The 25,776-nt window shown below is 44.1% G+C and overlaps 1 protein-coding gene across 1 annotated transcript in view; it reads left to right on the forward strand.

Annotated features, from left to right (window-relative positions):
- Positions 1-1,177: 1,177 nt before the first annotated feature.
- Positions 1,178-25,776, forward strand: part of zfpm2a (zinc finger protein, FOG family member 2a) — a 118,643-nt gene continuing 94,044 nt past the window's right edge. The window contains 3 exon segments of the mRNA XM_084026266.1: positions 1,178-1,216; positions 1,218-1,244; positions 1,246-1,297. Coding sequence (XP_083882392.1) covers positions 1,193-1,216; positions 1,218-1,244; positions 1,246-1,297 — 103 coding nt within the window. The 5' untranslated portion in view covers positions 1,178-1,192.

A 25,776-nucleotide genomic window follows, 5' to 3' on the forward strand; every position in this document is an offset into this window, starting at 1 on the left:
GGCAGTCAAAATCAGTATGATTTGAAGGCTCTCGTTTTCCTCTCCCCTCCCCCTTTCTTTAAATATTCGGAATATATTTCCTGTCCATAGGCGGACTAATTGTATGAAAGGAAAAAGAAAAAGCTCTGATTGACAGTTTCTCAAATACCGATAAATAAACAATGCGCTAAAAGCAGAAGCTCTCACTGGAAATCCACTGTGTGCTCATTTGAATATATTTTACAGTAAAAGGTTGGACATCAGTGGTACAGACAGAGAATTCACCAGGATTTTATTCACTGGATTATCATTTCCAAAATGATTTTTTTAAATATCTACAGCATAGTTGACCTCTTTCAGATTTTTGGCCAAGAGGTCAAGTCATTTGAGGTCACCGCATCTCAATCCACATCAGCTCTCACAGTGCATTGTGGGGGAACGAGTGGCCATGCTGCAGCTGAGCTTATCCTGGTGTACAGTATTAAACAAATATAAGATTTCAGATACAGATTTGATTTGTTGCAGTGTGTTGTATCTAATGACCCTGGTCATTTTAAACTCCCCTTTTTTTTTTTTTTTTTTGTAAATAGCATTTAGCAAAAATGTAGCAGTTAAATTAATCTTGCAGATCTTTTTTTGTTTTAAGACAAATAGGCCCTTAAAAAAATAAAGGTTTTTATTTTGTGACTGTGATGCTTCATATTAACCCTAAACAAAATAATTAAACAAAATAAACACGGGCTCTAATGAAGGGCGACGCTAATTAATAACTGGAAGTTGAAGTAACTGTGGATCAAGTGAAGTTCACCGAGCTGCGGCTACGGTACCCGGGGAGGAACAAACCTTATCTTCAAACAAAAGCGCGAAACGCTTTCACCTCGAGTCAGTCCGTGCGGATCGCGGCGAAGCGCAGCCTCATCACGGAGGACGGTGCTGAGAAAGAGAGAGAGAAAGAGAGAGAGACGGAGAGCGAGAGGAAGGGAGGTGTGTGTATTCGTGTGTGTATGTGGGGGAGAGAGAGAGAGAGAGAGAGAGAGGGAGAGAAAGCCAGAGTCAGAGCCAGAGAAACGAGAAAGATAAAGGAAAGACAGACGGAACGATAGACTTGTGCGTTAAAAAAAAGTACCGGTGCCCCCCTTCTTCTTTTTCTTCCTCAATTTCCATCAGACTACAAAAAAACTAAAAAAAAAGCAAACCCGAACCGGCTGCTTGGATGAACCAGAACCTATCGATCTGTCAGTACTACACCTGGATTCACTGACCGGCCGCACAGCAGGCATGTCCCGAAGGAAGCAGAGCAACCCGCGGCAGATCAAACGTGAGTTCTTTTTGGTTCTTCTTTCAACTGTCGCCTCGCGCGCTCCGCCGCGTCCTCGAGCTTATTTAGACTTTTGCAGAATATTGTAACGATAGTGAGCGCGCGGAGGCTGATTCAGCAGCGCTCGCGCGTCGCCTGTCACGGTCCACACACACATACATACATACATACGTATACATACATAGACACACGCGCGCCCAGTCTCCAACCGCAGATACGCGGTGTGTTGTTGAAGAGAACCGTTTACGAGCCCGGTTCCGCGGTGCCACAAAGTTTCCCCAAGTTGTGGCGAAAATTAAGTTATTGTGTTCCCGGGTCGACGCGGCTGTGCTAGTTTGCATCCCGGGTTGTGTGTGAGGTCGGTGCGTCACTTTGACTGGCGGCTTTTTGGTGCCAAAATCATTATTGGACGATATAATCGATAATGGGCCTGTATCATGAGATTGATTGAAGAGGTCGATTTATTTTTGACTGACATTGCTATTGAATGTTTTTTTTGGAGCACGTAGATGCACACGTGTCTCTCTCTCGCTTTCTCTCTCTCTCTCTCTCTCTCACACACACACACACACACACACACTGCAACTCACTTGCAAGTGTGCGTGCATAAATACGTGCACACACACTTCTGTCAAACTTAACGGTAAAGCCCATACACGGTATATAAATATGGATCCGCAGTGTTGACAGTTGAATAATAAAAAGAGCAAAAGTGTGGCAAGTTATGGCACTGGGATATGAATTTGACTGAACTGTAGTATTATAGATTGCTCAGGGGAAAGTGTTGTTTTATTATTATTTAGATGGACATTTAAAGGGAAATTTAGTGGAGTGTTATTTGTTTTTAAGGCAGGGAATTATGAATTTAATACTGCCTCACGGTGCACATTATTTCAAAAGTGTGTCGTATTCACATTGTTGGTATTTTACTAAAAATACATCTATATTTTTATGAATTTTAAAAGAAACTTTTCATAATTGTAATTATTTTAAAAGAGCCTGTAGATGATTTTTAAATACGTGGGGAATTGGACACACACACACACCCAAACACACACACACCCACACATACCCAAGCACATGGACAGATCTCAGCTGCAGTGTGTGTGTGTGTGTGTGTGTGTGTGTGCTGCTGTAACAGGCTAAAAGCGAGACTGTGCTTACTTTGGGGTCAAACTATCAAATATCAAACCACTTCCACTGATTTGTCTTGTACTCGTGCAGCTGTTTATCCGTGCTCGGAGATATTATGTTGAATTCGGAAGTAAGGCTGTCCATGTGTGGGTGTGTATGCTCGCATGCGTGTGTGTGTGTGTGTGTGTGTGTGTGCTCACATGGAAGCCTGACACAGATTCTGCGACACAAGAGATTTGTTTGTTGTCGACTTTTGTTTTAGAATTGTTGTTTCACGTCTTAAATATTCATGGTTCGTCATTTACAGAAAGTTTTTGAGGCCATCTGGTTTGGAATGTATTTCCTACTTCTTTAGGTAAAGAATTGGGATTTATTAGTATTTTTTTAATTATGTACTAAACATTTTATCACAGTACATTTTTATTTAATTTTTTTTTTTTTAAGATCAACCAGTTAATTTTTTTTTAGGTTATGGGAAAAGCATGTTGTTAAAATGTTTTTGTGAATTAATATCATCTTTGCAGTAATATCTCAAAACTGTTTGGTACAGTATAGCATCTGTTTGATTCAGCTACCTTTGTGTATTTGTGATGTTGTTGTTTTTTTTGCTGGCATCCCACCACAAACCCGCAACCACTTCTAATCAACAAAGGAGGACGACAACGCGTGACGCGATAGGCCCACTCATCTTTGGACCAATCCCGTCGCAGCATCCGAATTTTGTTGTCGAGCGAAGGGAAGTGTAACGTTTGTGCTGCGCGGTTACGTCTTTGTGACCTGGCCTCGTGTGAATTAGTATGTCATGTGTAAAGATCTTGTTAATATGGAGGCCGGCGTGCAGTCGTATAATCAAGCTCTAGGTAGAAACAGAAAGGTCACGAGGATCCCTCTCTGCTACCCCGGGAACTCTGGGAGAAAAAAAAGGCAGGGGAGGCAGTGCACACAGAAAGTCAGCACAGACAGTCATTCTAAAGGACAAAAAGGTTGTTGGGCGCCGTACCCCCCACACCCCCATCCCCTCCTCCTCCTCCTGCATACATTGGACCGTTATCTAAAATTGTGATTTATGCAGTATTTTAATATTTTGCTTATTCTTTCCCCTTGGGTGCTCTCTGAGCGGTGATAAAAAGGCGATGCTGAAAGAGCACCATTAATTTGCTCCGATGACTGGGGAGATAAGGCCAGATAATGGGAAAGATAAGCAGAGAAGATATACCATCAGAAACCCGATTATTACCATTAAAATTCCAGCCCAGCAATCTGCAGCTGGCTGATAATTCCTTCTCCGTTTCCACCACTTTGGATGATAAGGCAAAAAATAGTCACTCAGTGCTCCTTGATTAGGCTGCCTGGATATCCCGATAATACAGTGATAAATTATGTATTTCCCCCCCTTGTTTTTTTGCTGTGAAACGTTACATCTGATCTTTTTTTATATATATATTTATTTATATATAAATATATATTTCTGTACCCCCTCCCCCTTGTTGCTTTTCCAAGAAAAACCCCATACACTTTTATTGTAATAAGAGTTTGATAGAAAGGGGAGATAGCGGTGGAGGTGTTTTGTGTGGGAGCACATATCAATGTTATCAGCTCATCTCCCAGGGCCAGCTGCTAGCTGCTGTTGTTTTTAGCCTTATCACCTCGTGCCAATATGCCAATAAATTGCCCAGATTGTTAGCCGTTCTCAAGGCGGGTCAGTAGAGTTTGACAGGAATGATGAAAATATCGCTGATGCTCTGCGGATTGCGATTAGCTGCTGTAATATGATGTGTGAATTCCACCAAGCCTCCCTTCTATCCTCTCTTCTCCCTCCCTCCTTCTCCTCCCCCCACCCACCCATCCTCCCCCACCCTCGCCTCTCCTCGGCTGCTGCTGGTGGTGTCCATACCTCTATTCGTACCGAGGGGAGGAACATTTTGATGCTTAATAGGAAGGAAAGATATGAACAGGCTGAATTGAAACCAGCCCCTTCGGAGTAATTTTTCTGGAAAATTGCCCCCCAAAGTTTCACGGCGTGAAGAGGAATCTGGATGATGTAGGGAGCGTGCCGTCCGCCGGTGTTTATGGGAACACACTGAAGCGGCCCTCTGAGGCCACGGGCGGACGTCTAATGTCAAATGTGCTTATTAAACTGACTTAGTGCTCTCCCCCTTTACTGTTGTCTCCGCCACATGGACCGCTGGAGAATTCATGTTGCTTTCCTTTTTACTACGTCGACCAGAATCACGCGGCGTAGTGATTGCGCTGCTCTTCTACTGTAAGTTTGAACAGCACCTGAGCGGCAAGAGCACAAGTCCCCACAGCTTACCACTATGTCATACTGTCCAAACACCTAATCTACTAATACGATAGTGATCTCACATCTGTAAAAGCTGGGCCCACTGCAGCGTACGCTACCGTAATGCCTTTTTGTTATTTTGTTTTACCCATAATACCTTGTGGATAATGTCGGAGCCAGTGATGCTTTGCTAAATATTGCATTTCAGATCCCATTTTCTTATCGTTTTTGCTAATATATTTCATACGGAGGCCTTTGAGGAACGCCACGCCTACGTTTTTTTGGGGGTTTCCTCTGCTGACACTGACCACCTTAAATCTAACACAATGTGCAGCACAACCCTTGGATTATCGACTCGGGTCGCTGCTGTTCTCAGCCAGTCACTTTGGAACTGAACAGCCAAACAAGGTTCAACGCGAGAGCTAAACGTCTGTTGTTGTTTTTTATCGCAGACACCATTTTTTTTTTCTCCATCTGAGCTCTACAGTTAATCTCTCCAACTCCTTAGCATAAGGCCACTTTATGTAACGTCAGCATGCTGTTTACCATATCAGGTGACATTTCTATCTTTGAGGGGCATTTATCAGAGGCAGATTACAGTAGTAAGGGATAAGGGGAGTGTTTACTGAATTGACTGCCAGCATCCTGTATCTGAATGTGTGTGTGTTTGCTTGTGTATACATCGGTGCATATGCAACATGTGCGACGGCTCGTGTGTCTATGTGTTTTTAGCAGAGGGATCGTGGCTGTTAGCTTCGTGTATTTTTTCCTCTCAGAGAACAGACTCCTCGTCCATATTTGTTTTCTCTCTTTTTTTCCCTACAACTTAGCACAGCGTTGCTTTCTTATATACAGAAATGTCGTCGTAGATGCCTCGCTTCACCCTTGGCCCGCAAACGCTGGCAACTCCGGCAGTCAGATGTTTTGGGGGTGTAAAATCAAAAAAAAAGAAAGAAGATAATGTTTGCATGCCAGCCTCCCTGTATATATTTAAGGGTTTCTCTTTCATCGGGTGACAATCGCGACTTGCCTCTCGTGTTTTCTCTTGTTGATTTCTGTCAGAAGAAGAATGGTCGCCGAATGCCAACTTTCCCTCAAACATCTGTTCCCTGCCAATAACAGCTTGTGCCGTTGCCTCGTCTTAGCTGAAGGATCCCCAATTGCCTCCTCACTTTTGACACAAAACAACAATGCAGATGAATGTCATCTTCTCGTAATGTTTTTTTCTCTTCTTCATTCCCTTTGTGTCTAAAGCACAATGTTTTTTTGTGTTCGAGGAAAGTATTTACGCCAGCCGCCATAACCGCTTATGTCACAGGCTCCAGCAGCTATAGGGAGAGACATGTATAGCAGCTGCTGTTTCCCTTTGTTGCAAGCGGAGCTCTGTGTGATGCGTTGCATGAGCTGGGGTTGGCAGGCGATGGACTGACGGTGCCTGATCCTGCCCTCGCTGTCGCTGTGGGCTGCGGTGCCTGGACAGCAGTGTGAAATGTGGGCAGGGTTGCTGCAAAAGGTGGAGGTCACTTCCTCGCAGAGTTTCCTCTTTATCTTCCTCTTTCCTGAATTCCACTGCTATTATTCCAATAACCGCCGGTCCAAGCCGCCACCATTGTGTTTTTTAAACTCAGCCCGCAACTGTCACCGATACGGACAGAAATGTTAATTTTAGAAACGTGTGCAAAAGCGAAAAATCTGCCTTTCCTGTCGCTGGCTGTGTGTTTGATTTTGCCTTTCACCAGACGTATTCCTCCCTGTTTATTTACATTTGATATCAATGACGCCCATTGAGCCCCCAGGTAACAATTGACTTTCAGCCTGCTTTAAGTTAATAGCCTTGTCTCTTGCTTGTCGGGATCAATATTGGTATTAATTAATCGCCGTTATCAGGAGCAGGATCTGGTTCCATTTGTTGTTACATCAGCAAAATATCAATAGAGAAAGTGGACTCCCTGATCGTCATGGCAACTTCATCTCTTAGGTCAAAGAGAGTTTATCTTATCTTGCTGCCGCGAGTGGCAAACTGCTTAGGAATCTAGTTTAGACTCAAAGATCATTGATTTAAGCCTCTTTTTTTCACCCCCACCTTGTTGTTTCAGGAGAGAGAGAGAGAGAGGTGAAAGGAAAACAGAGAAAGGCAGCATTCTAATCACAACAGAGATGTAAGATTTAAATATTGATGTCCAAAGGCCATTACAGGCAAAGAGGGCCCTCTGGTCTCGCTGTTGTTCAAGTACGTCCTTTTAAGACCCAGACAAAGCTTTTATTATCAGAGGTGTCACCGTGGAGTATGTCTGTATAGCTGACAGTGTGGGACTGCAGGGGAGATCGGTTTCCTGCAGCCACCGCCACAGAATGTTAACAGATCACGCTCTACATCCTGGTATTTCTGCAGGCCTCAGCCCGTGCAGAACATCCTGGTCCTCGCCGTCTAGGGTACGGGGTTGTGTTGAGCTGGACTGATTTGTTTAGAGCCACGGAAAATGACATTGTTGAGCATCTTTTAGCATTTAACTGCTGCAGTTGGTCGTGGTGGGTGACACTTTTCACTTCTATAATGTTACGTTTACAATGATCACACGTTTTTGTGTGTGAAAACCATCATCGGCATACAGCATAAATGTAGAGGGAAATGTTTCCCTCTGAAATTTAGGGAATTCAAAATATGAAAAGAAAAAAGATATTAGAGATTTAGCAAAAAGCAAGTAACTCAAGATAACTTGAGTAAACATACTTAAGTTACTTTCATTGAAAAAAAAATCATAATTGTGCCACTTGTTTGAGCATATTGAGATTTAGCTGAAAATCAGAAAATGCCTATTTTGGGTTTTTCCACGAGGGCGTTGCAAATTTTTTTTAACATTGTGCAGAGAAACCACCAGCCTGATCAGGACTCTGACTACAGTAATGAGTGGCGTATGCAGTCGTATGTGTGTAAGAGTTTGGTCTGAGCTGTTTGGGTGTCGGCAGGCCTGGGTGCTCGGATGGACCTCATCATGCTGCAGAATGCTCCTCAGGGTTAGAGCACAGAGCAGGGCCACTGCCGGCTTCTTCTTTTTTTTTCCCCTTTTTTTCTTCCTCTTTTTGCCTCCGGGACACAATTGCCTCATTTAACATTCTCTATTTGGCCCCTGCCAAGAGGGGAAATAGCCAGGGTGAGTAAGAGAGGCCGCCACACATCATGAATTCTTCTTTCATTTAACTTGCACAGTCCCTCCTCACCCCGGTGATGCACGCGGATCAGGAACCAAGATATTGCTCAATTAAGGGGATTTCTGAGGGTTGCTCCTGTAGGTATTGCAGTAATATTTGTGCCGTGCCGAGGTTCTGATGTATCATGGATATGGATATTGGGTTCATCACATTTGTGTGATGCTTTGGCATCTGCGTAGCTCAGAAGAGAGAAACCGGCAGTGCTGCGCCTGCAACAGGAAACTCGCCACGTTACAAGAAATACAGTCTGTCAGTCTCCCATTGCAGGGATGTAAACAACTTTTATGCGTGTATTAAGATTCCTTTTTGTTTCCTTCAATTTAATTAGCTACAGTTAATCAAAGCATTTTCATGGAATATGTCAAAATTGATATTAGGTGTTTTGACTGAATCTTGGACGAGAGAAAGGAAAAGGGACTCTCTGGAAATATGAGTCACGTTTTTGCAGCAGGCATTGTCACAATACGTTGTCAGCAGTATACAGTAGAATTATTGGCCGAGCCCTGAGTTTGACTTCGACCACATAAATTGTTTCAGCAAAAATACATGAAATGGTGATATATATATATTTTTTATAAATAGATGATAATGAAAGGGGATAATTTGGTGAGAGCCATTTGCAGAGCTGGTAGTGTAGTTGGCACACCAGAAAGTGACGCCCTAATAGCTGTTCAGTGTAAATCTCTGGCTTGGCAGGAATTACTGAGGATGTGTGTGTGTGTGTGTGTGTGTGTGTGTGTGTGTGTGTGTGTGTGTGTGTGTGTGTGTGTGTGGATGCAGAACTTTGCATCTGGATGAAGCGCAGTAGGCTCTATAGTTATAGGTGGCAACAGAGGATTAAGTAACAAGCTTTTCACTTCAATTTGTACATCAGCATTTACCAGCAGACGGACGGCACGGAACACATCGCATCTTAAGGCCTCGGCGGAAAATCGCTAATGACAAAGCTTTGTAAACAGATAAACAATTTATGTCAAATATGCTGAAAATATAAAACAAACTTCAAAATGTGTTAATACTTTAAAGAGGCTGTGTTTTGATTTGCACCATTGCAAAGCTGCTAAAGCTGTTGACAGCACAGCTTACACATCATGTGATCAGAGGCCATATATCTGCCTGCATGTGATTAGCACTTTGGTGAGCGCTGCCGTGCAGAAATAGCCACGATTGGAGCCGTGCTGCCGCTCGACGAGGATCGATTATATTTACTGTACATTATGCAAATCAGACCGGACAGTGACGACCGGAGTGACGTGCTGGCGACGTCTCCTGCTTCTTATTATATCAAAATGGGGCTTTGTGAAGTGACAGAGTAAACATCCAGAGGAGAAACACAGCTGCTATTATTTCAGAATCAGTCGCTTTTCTTTTCTCCGCGCATTTCAGAGAAATGCTTATCTGGTAATTACTAAAAACTGTTGACATTGAGCAAGTGCTGTAGCCAACTAAAAATGCCTTTTTGTCTTATGATATCTGATTGGATTTTTATCTTAGGTTCACGCATTCCTGAAAAGCAAAGATAACTGGCTCAAGCTCCTTATTTCCACCATGAGTGTAGAATTAAGAGCCTCATTTTGAGAGAAAAAAAAATAAATAAATCGTTACATCCTCCATTCATTTTCTGTGGTGAAATAATATTATCTTTCCTTTCTGGTTCAGTCCAGAATGCGCCTGAAATCTCCGAGACATACATTTGACCATAATCAAGTTTTTTTTTTAAGCTTCAGAAACAGGATAACAACTGGCTCAGATGATAAGCCTCCTCTGATAGACGAGGAGAAAATCTGATTGATTGATGTCTGCTGCCTTTGCCACCATCACAAGCCGGGTTGACAGTTAGTTTGGGATCAGATGATTTCGCTCTTTAAGATTGGGGTTGAGGGGAAGCTAGGCAAATATGAAGGACACAAAGGTCAATGGCTTCTCTCCTCCTCTCTGTATCTATCTCCCCCTCGCAATAGCTTGCTTTGACAAACTGTAATATGTTGCTAAGCTTTGTGGCAGCAGGACACATGGTCATAGTTTGTACAGTAATATCCTATTGCAGTAATCTCACGAGGAATGATTGAAAGTGCTGCGGGAATCTGGTGTGAAGCAGGGGCCCGTTGACATCATCAGCTGCCGTGGACTGGCAGATGTCTCCCGACTTGTTTGAACCAAATTTTCCCGTGGGATTGAATAAGTTAAACAACAGCTTTGACTCCGAGCGAATCTGTTATTGTGAGCGGGATCTGATAAGACGGCACCATATTACGAGTTTGCGTAGCAAAGAGGCCAAAAATGGAATCTCCGCCATGCGAGTGTCTCTCTGTGGTTTCGGGGGAAGAAAAAAAAAAAAGAGGCCGTACATGGAACTGTGACAAAAGGATGATTGGATGCATATTGTAAATAAACACCCAAGTCTTTCACGACTCCCCCTCGGTCTCTCCATAAAAGACGTTCCACAAGACATTTCATGTGTTCTCGCTGCTCAGATCGCGTAGCGCTGCGATGAAGCGACAAGGGTTGCTCTGGCTTTGACCCCCGTGTGGCAAAAATAACAGTAACACTCAGATTAGGTTTAACCAAAACAGACTTTGGGATTTTTTTTGGGCTCAGAACACGTTGTAATATTCCCAGACATTTTGTTCCTTTTTTGCTATTGTCATGGAGCTGGATAAATTTAATAAGACAGGCCCTTGGGTGCCCCATAGTGATGCCCGTGATATTAAATAGAAGGGTCCATCTCTAGTAGACATAACAGACATGTCCATTAGCTTTGTATGGGGCTGCTTTCAAGATCAAGGTCGCACTTGTAATGAAGTGCCTATGCAAAGTCAAGTCAAATTCTACTATTGTGAATCACTTGTGTTAATCAAGTTTTCCCCCCCGAAAGAAATGGAGCCTCCATTCAGAGCCACCAACCAAACAATAAAAAAAAAAAGGAAGGAAAAAAAAAAAAGGATAATCCGAAGACAATCCCCATCCAAATGGAACCGGACATCATTTAGGGGAAGAGACAACAACTCTTTGTTTGTTTGAAGTGGCTGATATGACAACCTTCTTGTCAAAGACTCAGGGCGAATAAAAGGGATTTGTAATTACCATAATTATCTCTTATATGTTTTCACCTAATGATGTCCATTAAAACGCCTGAGGCTTCATTTAGAGACTGCCTCGCTGTAGGTTGGCATAGACCCGTAATACAGCATGTAACATTACACGGCGCGCAAGTAATGAACTTCTTTCATCAGAGATGTTTATCGCGCAGTGCTTCTGGGGGGAAAAAAAGCCAATATACTTCAGCTTTTTGTTACAGTTGGATTATAACAATTCTCATAGTTCCCGCTTATCTTTCAAATTTCCCCCTACATGTGATATCAACCCAATTGGCTTCATGTCTAAACAGGATGGCACTCTAATCTAGACCGCTGTTCGTTTCATGTAAAACATCTCATTTTGTGGCTTAGGCTGGTGGCTGTCTTATCGTTACATAATTCGCTGCCCTCTCCGCGATTTTCTTTGTGGCAATTTATTTAAATTCCCCCATGTTTATATATTTCCTGTCTCCTTTCATTCAAAATGATTGCCTTTTCATAAGTTCAAAGACTCATCAACTTTTGGTTAACTTTACAGATACGACTTCACTGTGGGGAGAGGGGGAGAGAAAAGGCTATTTTTGTTGGAGAGCAGAAGAAGTGGGAGTGTTGGTGCATGTCCATCTCTGTCTCGAGGCCAAATCCAGTGGTTGAACCAACCCTCGATCAAACGCGTTGATATAGCACTCTAACAGTCCACACCTCAGCAACTAAAGCGCTGGAGAGATCGTGCCTGAATACATGCTTGCTGTTCTGCTCCGCCGCTAAGGCCCTCAGTCCTGCATGTGGCTCTGCTCCTGTGGTTGCTTTGGTCTTTGTCCGCCACCTATCAGCATATCAGCAGTGTCTCTGAAGCCCGCTTGTATAATGCACCATTTATGGCTTTGTGGAGGGAGATGGCGGCCGGGCGGCGGAATCGCTCCAGGCCTTCCCCTCAGTGAGTGGATTAACGGCGGCCTGCTTTAGCGCACACTACCGCGGTGTGAAATCGGCCCCGCTTCGGCAGCGACGGAGGCTCCCTCTCCCCTCTCTCCCGTCCCTCTCCCTCTCTCTCTCTGTTTCCTCACCTCCATGCAAAGCCTCTCCCAGCCATCTGTGAAATGTGGAAACTCTGTGTCTAAGTTGAGTTCAGATCCCATCCCCTCCGTCAAGCTGAGGCCAGGAAGCAAATGGGCAGGCAGTCGGCGGAGGAGAGGAGGGGAGGAGAGGAGAGAAGGGTGGTGGTGGTGGTGGTGGTGGTGGTGGTGGTGGCGGCGGCGGGGGGATCAGCTCACTGATGTCGTGCCGCGTGTGCAGGAACCCTGCCTGTTCTCCGCGGGCGAGTTGGAGGAGGGTCCAGGCCTGGGTGCCGGCCGAGAGATCTCTGGTTCCTGCTTGCAGGTCCAAATCCCCCCTCTGTGTGTGTCTGTGTGGAGGCGAGACGGTGGCACAGCTCCCCTGAGCCCCTGCCCAGTCCTTTGAAGATAAGATGGTGATACAGAGTCCCTTTCGGTACGTCGCTAACCGATGGTCTTTGTGTGACACACATGCCTCTCTCCTTTGGAGCCTGCAGCTAAAACACCTATGGTCTTTACTGAAACGAATCGGCCGCATGGCCTCGGGTCAAATTAGATTATGAATGGGTGACAAAATCCGAGATCGTATGTTTAGGATTTTTTTTTTCTCACCATTTCATGCTGATAACGTATAGACTTCTGCCATGGTTGATACTGTATTTCTATTTGATTTCCCTCCACTGAGAAGAATAATTTGAAGAAATTCTTCTCATACAGTCACTGCTGAGTTAATTTTTTTCTCTCCCAGTTTTCCATGGCAACGAGTCGTCATCTTAACTGCTGATTTCTCCGCTATCTGAGCTGTATTGCTCTTGATCACGACAGTTTTTTAAACACGTCTCCCCTCTGCATTTATAACCATATTTTGTGGCACTCGCGGGCCAATTCTCCCACTTCTGGCTCTCCACAGCAGCTTTTCACAAGAGCGGCCATCATAATCAGGCTTTTGAATTATGAACTCAATATTCCCTTTACTTTTTTCCTCCCCCCCCCCCCCCCCCCTTCTCTATCCTGTGGCTTTGGGGTTCTGATCTGTGCATAATGTCTTGTGATTGCATGGCATTATGGTGGTTTGGAAAGGCGAACGGAGGCCCAGCCACGCATCATCTTTCCATAGACAATGTGGATCTCTGTGTCTCTCTGAGCTCATCAGGGATGGGGCGTTGATTGCTTTTTGATACCCCTCCAACGTGGATGAGGTCCTGCATACATCAGCTAATTAGAATGTACTTAACAGTGTGTGTGTGTGTGTGTGTGTGTGTGTGTTTGTGTGTGACAGACCCCACACTTCTCATCAGATCCTCAGCCCAAGTACTCTAACCACACTCTCTAAAAGGCTTTATCAAATTCCCCGACAAGCAAAGAAAAAGCTATACAGAGCCGGGTGGGCGGCATTGCGTGCGTGCGTGCGTGTGTGTGTGTGTGTGTGTGTGTGTGTGTGTGTGTGTGTGTGTGAGAGATTTGATGTCAGGGAAATAAATAAAACAAAAAAAGAGAATGATGGGAGTTATTTCAGTATTTGGGCTGAAAATTCCACAAAACCCACTTTAGGGAAAATCTGATGACAGTTTGAACTATAAAAAAAGGCTACTGCGTTTAAGAAGAAATCACCTCGCTACCATCACAGACCACATTCAGTACAGTCGAACAAAACCGGCAGCAGTGTGGTTAACTCCATCCCACGGTAGCTAATGGCAGTCGCTCTGAATGGATGGCACAGCAGCGAGGAGGGACGTTGCAGCAGCTAATTAGGCAGCACAGATGACTGAGCGGTATCATCCCGTGCACCTTGATGACATTACGCTGGTGGAGCATCAGAGAAAGAGGGCCCGGGGAAAGTTTTGCCGTTGCCTCACTGACTTTTTCTTTTTGTTGTTGTTGTTGCTTTGCGGGACATTTCAACAAAGTCATAACGCTCACAGCACCTCGTTTCCCTGCACCTCACTCACTCACTCACTCACACACACACACAGAAAAGCTCCTGTTCACCAAATGCCCTCGCCCATGCTATGATCTGTGGAAGGTGCTGTGGAGTCTCTATATATTTCATAAAGGCATCCTATTACACCCCCATGGCTTGTGTGGGAAACCGCACACTGTGGTCGCGTCCCCCAAGCAGCAGAGAATAAAGTGTAGGACGTGGCACTGGAACTGAAATCTAACTGCTGTTTCCTCAGGTAATCTTGACTTGGATCTTAATTCCAATAAAGTGTTTTTTTTTTTTTTGTTTTCTTTTCACGGCATGAGTCAGATCCAAGCTAGAACACCCCACTCTGTATTTCTGCAGTCATACTTTATTGAATATCATTTCAGATAAGAGGTGTAATCCTTTGGGTGGAAGTGATGTATATTGACCAGCTCAATGATAGAGATATGTGCATGGGAAAGTGGTAAATAACGATTTGTGTCACCGGCTCAATCAAACAGCATGGACTATTGAAAACTGCCCCTTGTTTATCTGTCTGTGTGTGTGTGTGAGAGAGTACGTGTGCATATATATATATATATATATATATATATATATATATGTATATGTATATATATATATGGAGAAAGAGTGCTGACTCACTACAGTTACAGCTACTGACTGCTTATCAATTAGCTCATCAATCACTCAATCAAATCAGTGATAAAAGCTTGTAAGCACCTGCTGGATCGACATACAGTGACAGAGCTGATATGAGGTTCAGCGGTGGTAGAAGTTCTTAGATCATTTACTTAAATCCCCCCCAAAATATTAAGGGATTCTCTGTTAGGGTTGCCAGGTTGCCATCAGTGTACTGCTTTTTTAGGATATAAAAAGTAATGACAGCAAACCGAAGAGCCTGCTGAGCCATCGTTAACCTGGCGGCGCCATTGTCTCCCATGGCGACGGCATCACCGCTTCTGTTAAACTAATGGTCAATTTAATATTCCTCTCAGGCTGAAATCTAAAATGTGACCAGGAGAAAATGGACGAACAAGCAACCAGTGAGTTGCTGGATTCATTTTGAGGGAAGAAAATGTGCTTATATTTATAGTTAAACACACAAAATCAGCCAATTTGATTGACGGTGACCCGAGCACACAGTCCCACATATGCCACAGCGTGATGTCACCTATTTTCCATTTAAGTCATTGAGAAAAAAAGGGGGACGAACAAGCACACATTCAGGAAACTCTACTAAGTGTCAAAATTAAATTAATTAAAAGAAAAAATGATAACAGTAAAATACAGGAAACAAAGTGTATAATAAAGTACTACTGGCCTTATATTAAATAAGATCCTCTTACTTTTAATAATCTGTACAAACTCATTGGCAAACTGTAGCACACGCAGCGTTGGGTAAATATGCATCGCATTTTATAACATTAACATATATTTTGTGTGTAGTATTTATTTGCAAGGTAACTCCAGCTGTCCCATTAATGTTAATGTATTTGAGGTCAAGTATAAAGTAGCTCAGAATAGAAATGCTCAAATAAATTACATGTCAAAATAATTTTCCGCCACTAATGAGGTTTGTTGGTGTCTGGAACACCTGTATGACAAAATGTATTATTTAAAATGTGCAGATTGACACGCATCTATCCAGCTGATATTTAACTGTGTGTTTGTTTTGTCTGCTAAACGCCGACATCATCCTCTCCTCTCTAAACAGAGAGAGCGCTGGAGTTCAAGCAGTGAACCGGGTCACTCGGGTCAATACGACACTGTTACAGTCTCTCGGAGTGACTGAGCTTCTTCCATCAGTGGAGAGCAGCCCTCTCTGCTCCCACATGGTTCATTTCATCAGGGTTTGTTTTATCTTGACTGGCCAGGCCCATGACCCCCGAGCACTGATAGTCCAATAAGACTGCAGGAGAGCAGCACCGTGTAGCATTGTGGAGTCTGTAACACAACTTTCAGGTTGCTTTCCCATTAACTTTCTGTTTGCATGTGTGTGTGTGTGTGTGTGTGTGTGTGTGTGTTTCACCGACCTGTACATGTGTGTGTTTTGAGTTTGAGCAAAAGTTCAGTTTGAAAACTTCAGTTTAGCAGGAAATATGTATCATGAATGAAATGCTAATTCATCTTTGAAGCAATTTTTTTTTTAAATATAGAATATGCCAAAGCTGTGGTAAAGCTAACACATGAAATTGTAAAAACACAAGAAAGAAAAGGACTGGCCGTTACGCTCAGAACTGTTCAATTTCATGAGGCTGCGGAGAGTGCTGTGTTTACTTTCCTTTGCATACAAGAGGAGAAATGAATGCTCCGGGTTCCCTGGAAAGACAAACATGAAAGGCGTCACCGAGAGTTTCTTTTAGGCCCGTTCTCTTGTGTTGTGTGTAATGCAGCTTCTTTTACTGCCTAGGTAGTCTCTGCCATCTGACTGCCGTTTGAAGTCAGCAGAAGTCCACAATATTTGCTTTTCAAGCAATTCTCGCCCACTGTGTCTCTGTGTTGCGTTTGAAAGTGCGACCAGTGTGGGGTCTATCAGTTCACTCCCTGGAGGAAATGGCTCATATTTAGCCGTTTGGTTCGTCTGCAAATTTGACGATGAGGACCTCGACGAGTGCAGGATTTTGGCGTCCATTGTGATTGACAGCTACTGGGTAAATGAGGAGGAGGAGGAGGAGGGGGAGGTGGGCAGAGGGGGTGGAGGGTGCAGGAATAGCCTCGGCTCAGACCTGCTGGGGTGCGATCTCGCCAAAGCACTGAGTGTGGGCCAATCTCAGTCAACCAAAAAAAGTGACAAGAGGCTAGAAGAGAGGGCGACGATCACATGGAGGGTTTGAGGGAAAGAAAAGGTGCCAGACGAATACAGGCGGCCCAAAAATGATCCTCCCTTATTTTATTTTTACCCAGTACACTTATTTTTAAAAAGTCAAACCTCTCATCTATGCTGCCTGAGCAAAATACTGTCTAAAGTTAGCAATAATCATTATTTAAACAAGTACACAAGTCTAAGAATCTGACCAAGCATTTGATGACTTTTGAAAAACACGTCATGGAAACATTCCATTCAAAAAGTTCAAGATTCAACACATATTGCATTGTGTGCTTCCAATGTTTCTGCTCCTGTGCTCCTTCTCCATCAAGCTCCTCCTCTACAGCACCTAAAATTGCCTTGTAACATACAACAGTCCTGCCATAAGAGTCCATCACAGCAGAGCCCGATCCCAGTATACTGTAGTGTGTGTTGTTGTTTTTTTTTTGTGTGGATTCGAAGGCACACGGTGCCATTTCTAACGGCGTTATCCAGTGGGTGTGTATGAAAACCGCTCCTTCTCTCCGGTGGGGATGTGTGCGGTGGGTTAGAGGGGAGGCTGGGAGGCTGCTGAGACCCCGGCGTTATCAGCACCAGATGCAGGTTGACTTCAGACTTTCAATGGAAGGTAAAGAGAGAGAGGGGGGAAATTAATGAGAGCCATAAAGCCAGCAGGATAAATAATTAGCCAACTGGTCCTAAGATCCGTCCCTTCATTAGCAGCTACGAATAAAATTCTCCTTGCAAAGTTTGTTAGTCAAAACTGCAGCCTGATGCCGTTGGCTCTTTCTTTTTTTTATTTTAGCGATTGCATACATATGTGCATTGTTAAGATCCATTTTCTGCTGCGCTGTCCCTCTTCATTTGTCATGTACATCCGAGTGACAGGTTTCTCTGTCTTGCCACCAATAATTGGCCGGACCGGTGCTTTCCCTTCTGAAACGTGTGCAGCACAGACAGACGGAATAAAAAAGGCAATTCAGCTGTCATAGCATTCTTCATAAATCATCCGGATGAGGGTGTCATATTTGTGTTCACATTTTTGTTTCGAATAATCAGGAGCACATAATGTTGCTTGTTTACTTGCGGGGCTGATGTTTCCCCCTAGCTGAGCTTTTCCAGAAGCAGCGCGGCCTGTAAAACACACTGCTTCGTGCAGATACAGGACCAGACGTGCCTCCAAACCGCGTTTCGTGTCCGACAATTGATGTCATTCCACTGAACTGATTGCCGCTTTGCCGTGCCCTCGTCGGGATCAAAGCTAATTTTTGCTGCATTAGAGGACACTTTGTGCCTGTGTGCCGTGTGTTGATCTGTAGTGTTTACATGCGGTTCACTTCCCCGAGGATTTTGTATTATTGTTGTCACACTGTATGGAGCGCAGCCACTTGCATTGTTCTAATACTCCACCCGGTAGATTTGAAAAGAGCTGAGCAATCACTGTAAGACTTACATTATCCTCCAGTCTTTGATCGCTATTCATGTGTCTGGAGCGAAGTAATCTTCCCCTCTAATCTCATTCACAGATATAAATAAACAAGTAATGCTCGAAACGAGAGAGAGCACACGAGTGAACACCCGGAGGATTATGGTAATTTCTGGATAAATACAGGTGTTTAAAAAAAAAATGGGACTATTTTATTTAAGAAAGTTACTTCTATTAAAAAAAAACCGATCTGCTTTCGCTCCACCAACCCTGAGAAATTAATCAGTGAATTGTATTTCACTCCAATATTCTGCACCAACAAATGATAGAATGATCTTTTAATGTTTTTTTGGCACATTTAAACAACACATACTGTATTAAGCTGTTACATTGTCCAGAAAGATGCTCTCCATAAAAGTAAAATTCCCCTGGGAATAATTTAAATGATAGCTACTTCAGTCGTTGCTCACCATTGATTAACAACTTATAAATAAAAGCCCCAAACGCTAAATACCATCCAAATCAACATGCACATATTGCCGATTGATTTTTAGGACATTGCTCTTTTTTTCCCCCCTCATCTCTTCCAACTTGACATTTGGAAAGTCAGAAATCAATTATGTCTCCTCCCCAAATGAAAGGCGGAAAAAACTAGTTTATGACTTTAAAGTCAGCCTAGCTCGCCTTTGACACGGCACATTACAAAGGGAAAAGAAAATCACACTGCATACCTGATCCATAAAAAAAAAAGCCTTTGAAATGGATTGCTGGGTGGGATCCAGTCTGGCACAAGTCATGGCATTGATGGCACAGCCCCTGGGCGCGGGGATACTTGGCCTGGACAAGACGGTTGCTGGGCCCGTATCAGTGGGCACTGGCCCATCCTCTGGGAGCTCCTAAGCCATGCCGTCTGAAGAAGAACTGATGGGGTTGGCAGCACATATGGGCATGCTACGGGTTTTATTTCAGTCAAAAACAGTCCCGATGTTATCGCCTTCAGTCACCGGCACAACAGCATCGGCGAGGCTGACCGAGATGATTGGGCTTCACAGGGGGAGAAGAAAAAAAAAAAAAAAAACTCCTGCAAATTAACTTCAAAACAAAAGCTTCTCTTTCGTCCCATCTGCAACGTTTCTTCACATATAGCCCAGGTGCCCCAATTTAATTGCAAACTACCACTTTCTATCTTCCCATATTGTGTTGAGGTGACAATTTGTTCCGGCTAATTGGAATTTCTTTTTTTCTTTTTGCGTTGGCCTCCCCCCTGCACACATGACATCAGCCTATCACAAACCACACCGATGTGATAAGTGTCGGCCGCCGCCGTTTCAAAAACACAGACAGGAAGTTGACAGCTGCAACAGTTTCCAGTAATAGTTAGTTGATAACCATCCACGGGGTAATGAAACTTCCACCTTTGATGAGAAGTTGAAAAGAGAGTGTTTCACTGTTGGCTTGGCAGAACATTAGACATGGCTGCAGGCAGGCAGGGGCAGGCAAGGGATCGAGCCGTTTTAATAGGGCTCATCCAGAGGTGACGAGAGCACTGCGTGCACTGAACAGGAGGTGTGAGCCGGGGCTGCCAGTACATATCTTTTGTCTTTCATTATCTTTATTTCCTTATTATTTTAAATGGCCGGTGTGTGTGCGTGTGTGTGTGTGTTTTTTCCTTCACTAGAAGCTTTTTTGATATCCATTTAGATTGGAGCTTCATTAAAAAACCTCAGACAATGGAGTGACTTCTAATTAAGAAGCGCCGCATCTGGCCCCTGGCACCCTATCCCGTTGTTCCATCTATTTTGCTGGGGAGAATTCATTTGTTTCTTAATTAAGAAAAACACCAATAGCGTGAAAAATCTGCTTATGGTACCTGAATCCTAATTAGTTAAATAGTGAGGGGATGGCGAAAACACATTCCAGTAGCCCTAGAAATGAACTCGGAGCTGATAAAAATGAACTAACTAGCCTCGCATAAATCGAAGCTGGGAGAGAAAGTGTACCATCATTATGGCTAAGACAATATGCAAACTATCTTCAAAGAAATCAAATTGCCGGAATGTTTTCATTTGCATGCATTAACCATTAACATAATGAGGAGAAGTGACATTGGACCCGGATTGTGTGTCTGTTCGGATTGATAACTCTGCTGCATCTGCAAATAGTCGCCTCTGCAAAATTATGCTAGCAGTCAAATCAGTGTTGAACTGTGGAGGGAGAGGGAGAGTGATGGAGAGAGTGAGGGGAAGACAGAGACACAGAGAGGAGAGGTAGAGGAGAGAGAGTGGAGGCTTTTGCTTTTTTTTTTCCTCACGGTTTTATCAGGGAGCTCTGTGCAAACCTGCTGCAGTGTTGAATCGGAGCCATCATCCTCTGACAGCTATCCTTAAACAGGAAGGGGCCGCGAGTCATTGTCTCTAAGGCGCTGTGGAAAGCTGCTGTGTGTGTGTGTGTGTGTTATTTCATGTGTGTGTGTTTGGGGCAGGGGGATGCAGGGGGATGTGCCCATGTGGCTGCTAGCTGGAGATGGACCTTGAGTGGGCACACTTCACACTCCTCCCTCCCTCCCCTCGGACACATACACACACGGACTCATGCATGCATGTGTTGTCGCCCCACCACCACCACCACCACCACCAGCAGCAGCAGCACCACCACCCCCGCGCCCTGAAAACACGCACACACATCTGAGTGCTTCCAGGATACCAAAGGCTCACTTATCTGTTCCGTAAAGACTCGCCATGGCCCCCACGTTGGCGAGTTGGCGGGCAACCAGCCAAATCCACCGTGTGTTCTCCGACTGCAGGCGTCATGCAAAACACTGAACCGTCTTCAATATTCAAAATATTTTTTTTTTCTCTCTCCCTCCAACATGCTACTTCCCAGGATCAGCCTCTTAGGTCAAATTATTCAATTAAGTGTCTGTTTATTACTGATACCAAAGCTGGGTGGCGGTTCTACTTATCACCTTTTTTGCAGATTGGTGTTCTCGCAGAATACCACCATAAAGATTGCCTTGGCTGTAATTAAAATGGCACAGAGACAAATTTGGCGCAGGGCTAGGACACGGGGAAATGAAGGAGGTAGGGGGGAAATTGCGGGGGCTACGTTCTGTCATCCAATGAAAAAGTTGAGGCTGTTAAAAGCGGTTATTGTCAGAGCGCCACTGAACGCCACATAGGAAGCAGGTATGGGGAGGGGGTGCAAACTTGTGGTGGTGGTGTTGTCATCGTGGTGCGTTTATGTGCAGACAACGGTCAGGGAAGCGGGGCCCGTTCTTTGTGGCTCGGAGTGGAGTCGGTAATGGTTTGTGTGGCACGGCGGATGCTGTTCAGACGCCCTAAACGCCAGCCGGGCGCGCTTCCATCCACAGGCCTGTGTGTTTGATGAGCTATTGGCAGAACGCGGGGACACGTGTTCCCCGTGCCTCGTGGCAAAACATACCTTTCACCGTCTTTGACTCCACGAGCCTGTGTGACTTCTCGGGGAAAAAATATGAAAGAAATCAAAGCGCCAATAAGCTGAGGGTGCTAAGCCAGGGAGAGAGAGAGAGAGAGAAAAGAGAAAAGAAAGACCTGAGCGACTTTGGATTTTGACAGAATCTTCATGCGCTCTGACAAAAATTTGCATTGTTATCGCAGATAACTGGTGATGTTTTTACTTGGTTGTACATTTTTTGTGAAATATGTAAAATGTAAACCGAGCCTCTAACGATTCCCTTAATGACGCGGATCTTGCTTTCTCCCCCCCCCTCGGAATCGCGTCTTAGCGGGCTTCTCAGTGCAGGATGTCTGATATCTGAATATTAAAAGGGAGTTTCAAGCTCATCTGCAAATGTGATTTGCACATATCACACTTCTGCAGTCGTCAAGCTGCTTCATCGCCAAGCTTCTGAGCAAAGAAGGCTGGGGAGGGGAGGGAGGAGAGGAAAAAAAAAGAGAAAAAGAAAGATGCACATATGGGTTGCTATTGATGTATTCCATTTCTGACCTAATTTAAATCCCTGCCAACAAGCTCATATGCATACTGTACATTTGCTAAATTACAGAGTGTAAACCTAGCCTTCTCACGGAGACAGGTGTAAACATCAATGTTGTCATAATGCACCACCGGTAAATATGATAATCGAGCCACGCTGCAATAGGACACTAAATAATTTGGACATCATTTTGATTCCTGAGGGGCCCAGGGGAATGCCCTCCAGAATGAAGGTGGCCCATTGACATGCTGTACACGCCAAGATATAATTATGGCTGCCTGTCTTTGTTCCTCCCAAGCTTCCTCTCAGAGCACTAGTAATTTGCTTGTGATTTTTGGGGGTATTCTTTACGATTGAGTTATTCTCCGTGGACTTGAGTATTACATGGGCACGAATGAAGATTGAGGGAAGAAGCTACTCTGCGGTTCGGAAACTGCGACTGTAATATCATAACGGCGAAGTTGTGTGGATTCTGACACGCTTTTTTTTTTTATTAAATGTTTACCCATTTTTGATTTTTAAGAGTCATCGCTGGCTATCTGATAATAAGGTGGCGACGCCGGAATATCTTTTAGGGGTATGCGGTGTGTGTCGAGCTGCGGTTTGTTGTCATGATAATCCCCCCTCATTTGTAATGTCGGGATCAGCAGGTTACGGCTCGCCACTTGCCTGCCATGTCAAGAACCGGGGACTGGTGAGGTGGATTGTCATTTCTGAAGCAATATTTTGACAGCGCCTTCGCTTTACCCGTACGCTGAGGCTCAAAGGTCAGAGCTGTGCCACTTCCATTTACTGTGTGTGAACACTCAATCCCTGAGGAGTGGAGCTCTCTACATCTCCCCCTGCATGAGTCTCTCTCTCTCTCTTACAGTCTTTCTTTCAGCCTCTCACCATTTAACTCACTTGTTTTAGGAGATAGATGTCAAGGCTAGTCCCACACAGAGCTTTACAGTGGGTCTAAAGCTCCCAAATTGAACGGCAATTACAACTTATAAACCTTTATAATTGTGTAAATGGGAGGGGGGGGGAAAGAGGCAGCTCTGTTCAGTTTAGCTCACTGTGCTGCCTGATTCCCCCTCCTGCCATCATTCCAATTAGTGTATCGCAAAGACAGCCACCTCTCCCTCCTCACTCACCGCTGTGTTCTCACTTGCCTCCTATCACACACACACACACACACACACACACACACTGCTAGGTGTTTTTTTTTCATAAATATATATATATTAAAAACATATCCCGGTATGATTGTTACACCGGCACAATGTCTCAATGGTGTAGCTGTCATCCATTTTCCTGTGTGCTTAGTGCCACTCCTCAGACACCGAGGCAGGTTATGTCAACCAAATAAGGCACTTGTCAGTAATACAAAAAGACATTGTTGCCGCTCCATTGTTACCTGCTCCGCCAGCTATCATATAGGAAGTGATGGAGTGACGGTGTTTTGGGAGCGCGGTGCGGCTCCAGAGCCCCCCCGGGGGTATTATGGGTGTAAATCTCCCTCGTGCAGTTTTGCTCCAGGCCAGGGAGAGCATCATCATTAGCCAGAGCAGATGGAGGGGCTTCAGCACTGTTTGCCTCTCTCTCTCTCTCTATCCCTCTCTCTCTCTTTTCTGACTATAACTGCTGGAATGGTTTGATGCAACGCGAGTGGATGGGAGCAACAGCCGAGCTAGACAACGGATGATGAAATCCACATGAAATCGGATGAAAGCTACAGTACACACGCACATAAGAAGGCGGTCTGATTCATCATTTATTTGTGAAGTGATGATAGTGGTGGTTTGTTTAAGTACTGAGTGCGTGTGTGTGTGAGTGTGTGTGTGTGTGTGTGTGTGTGTGTGTGTGTGTGTCTGTGTGTGTGTGTGTGTGTGTGTGTGTGTGTGTGCGTTCACACAGCACGCCTGTGTTCTTTTGTTTTTGGTGGCAGGAAAGTGTCATGTAAGCTGTCGGCTTTCCCTAATAACGACAAATGAGTCTATTAATCCATCGATCGACAGCAAATTAATGCACTCTGATTATTGGTAAAACGTTTTAAGTGATTTCTCAAGCAAAAACTTCAAACTATCTTTGGTTGCAGCTTCTATTGTTTTAAAAATGAAAAGAATCAGTGGGCCCGTAATGTTTAATTTGAATTGGTTCAACTTGTTAACTATCTTTAAGTACAACTATTATCAATTTTATTTATATTTTTTATTGAGTCATCCTCTGTATTCAATGGTATGTGACTTCAATTGTTTAGTTTACAAAATCTGTAAAAAGAATAAATAAAATTGCATGTTTTCTAGAGAGTATTTACACTGGACTGGAGCAATGTCAATATTATATTGAATAAAAAAATGCCAATGTCAGCCTGGTAAAAAAAAAGGCCCGATTCTCAGCAGCTAATCAATGCAATCATTTATCAATGAGGACTATTTATCTCTAGCAGCCACTAGCTCCCCATTGATGCAGCAGTATTTCAAAGTGTGCTAGAGGCCTGCTATCAAGGGAGCAGTGTGTGTGTGTGTGTGAGTGTGTGTGTGTGTGTGTGTGTGTGTGTGTGTGTGTGTGTGTGTGTGTGTGTGTGTGTGTGTGTGAGAATCACTGGCAGAATCCTAATTTTCCAGCAAGAAGCTTCACATGGCCAGATCAAGAATTAGGAGGGGTGAGGGGGGGGGGGGGGGGGGAGCCCATCTCGGTCTGTGTTTTAAAGGACAGTGCTTTGAATGTCATTTGACAATTTCCTTTTAATTAGAACTAATTTACAGAAAGATGCCCACCAGCTAATCTTTACAGGATAATTAACTTCTATTTTCTTTACTTTTAATTAAAAAGTGGAAAAGATTTAGCTGATCCATAAAGAATTGTTCTTTTGAAATGTTCATCAGACTTCACACTTCTTTTGGCATTGGTAATATTTAGATCCTATCTGCTGCTCATAGTCTCCACTGAGTCACTGCAATGATTTTCTCCCTTCTTATCCGAGGTATTAAGAAGTGGAACTATCAATTGTAGAAATAGGAACCAGAGGAAAATTGGAATTGAATTAATGAAGAATTTATTGCTAAAGGACACCCCCCCCCCCCCCATCCTTCATAATACTGGAATGAAATTGACATCTTAGATATATCCATTTCATAGAAATTCCTTGATGGGAAAATATTGTTTTATCTCCATTTATTTGATACAGTAATCATTCTTTTTCTTTTTCTGAAGGCTCCCCATTAAATTCTTTGAAATGGCGCTCGACTAAAAGCTAATTGTTGCGGAGGCAGCGTTCACAATATTGCTACTTCAGCCCCCACTGACTCTCAGGCCACCGATGGTTATGAATACGACGCGTCGCAGGTTAAACAGCAGCATCTCGTGAGGCACTTGAGACGCGGCGGAGTGCTCGCTGCCTCTACAGGACGGGGAAAAACTCCCTCGCCCTCATCAGAGCTGCCGGACAAAAGTACTTTCTCGCCACTTTTACCACCTTCCAACAGACTTTACTTAGTGGAGATAAAGTGAGCCAATATGAGGTGAGCGTGCTGCAGACAGAGCCTCCACTCGTCTGCAGACGAGCCAATGGCTGAAGATGGATGCCCCCACTTAACCAT

The sequence above is a fragment of the Eutrigla gurnardus genome (genome assembly GCF_963514095.1).
Source record: "Eutrigla gurnardus genome assembly, chromosome: 14".
Taxonomy (NCBI): domain Eukaryota; kingdom Metazoa; phylum Chordata; class Actinopteri; order Perciformes; family Triglidae; genus Eutrigla; species Eutrigla gurnardus.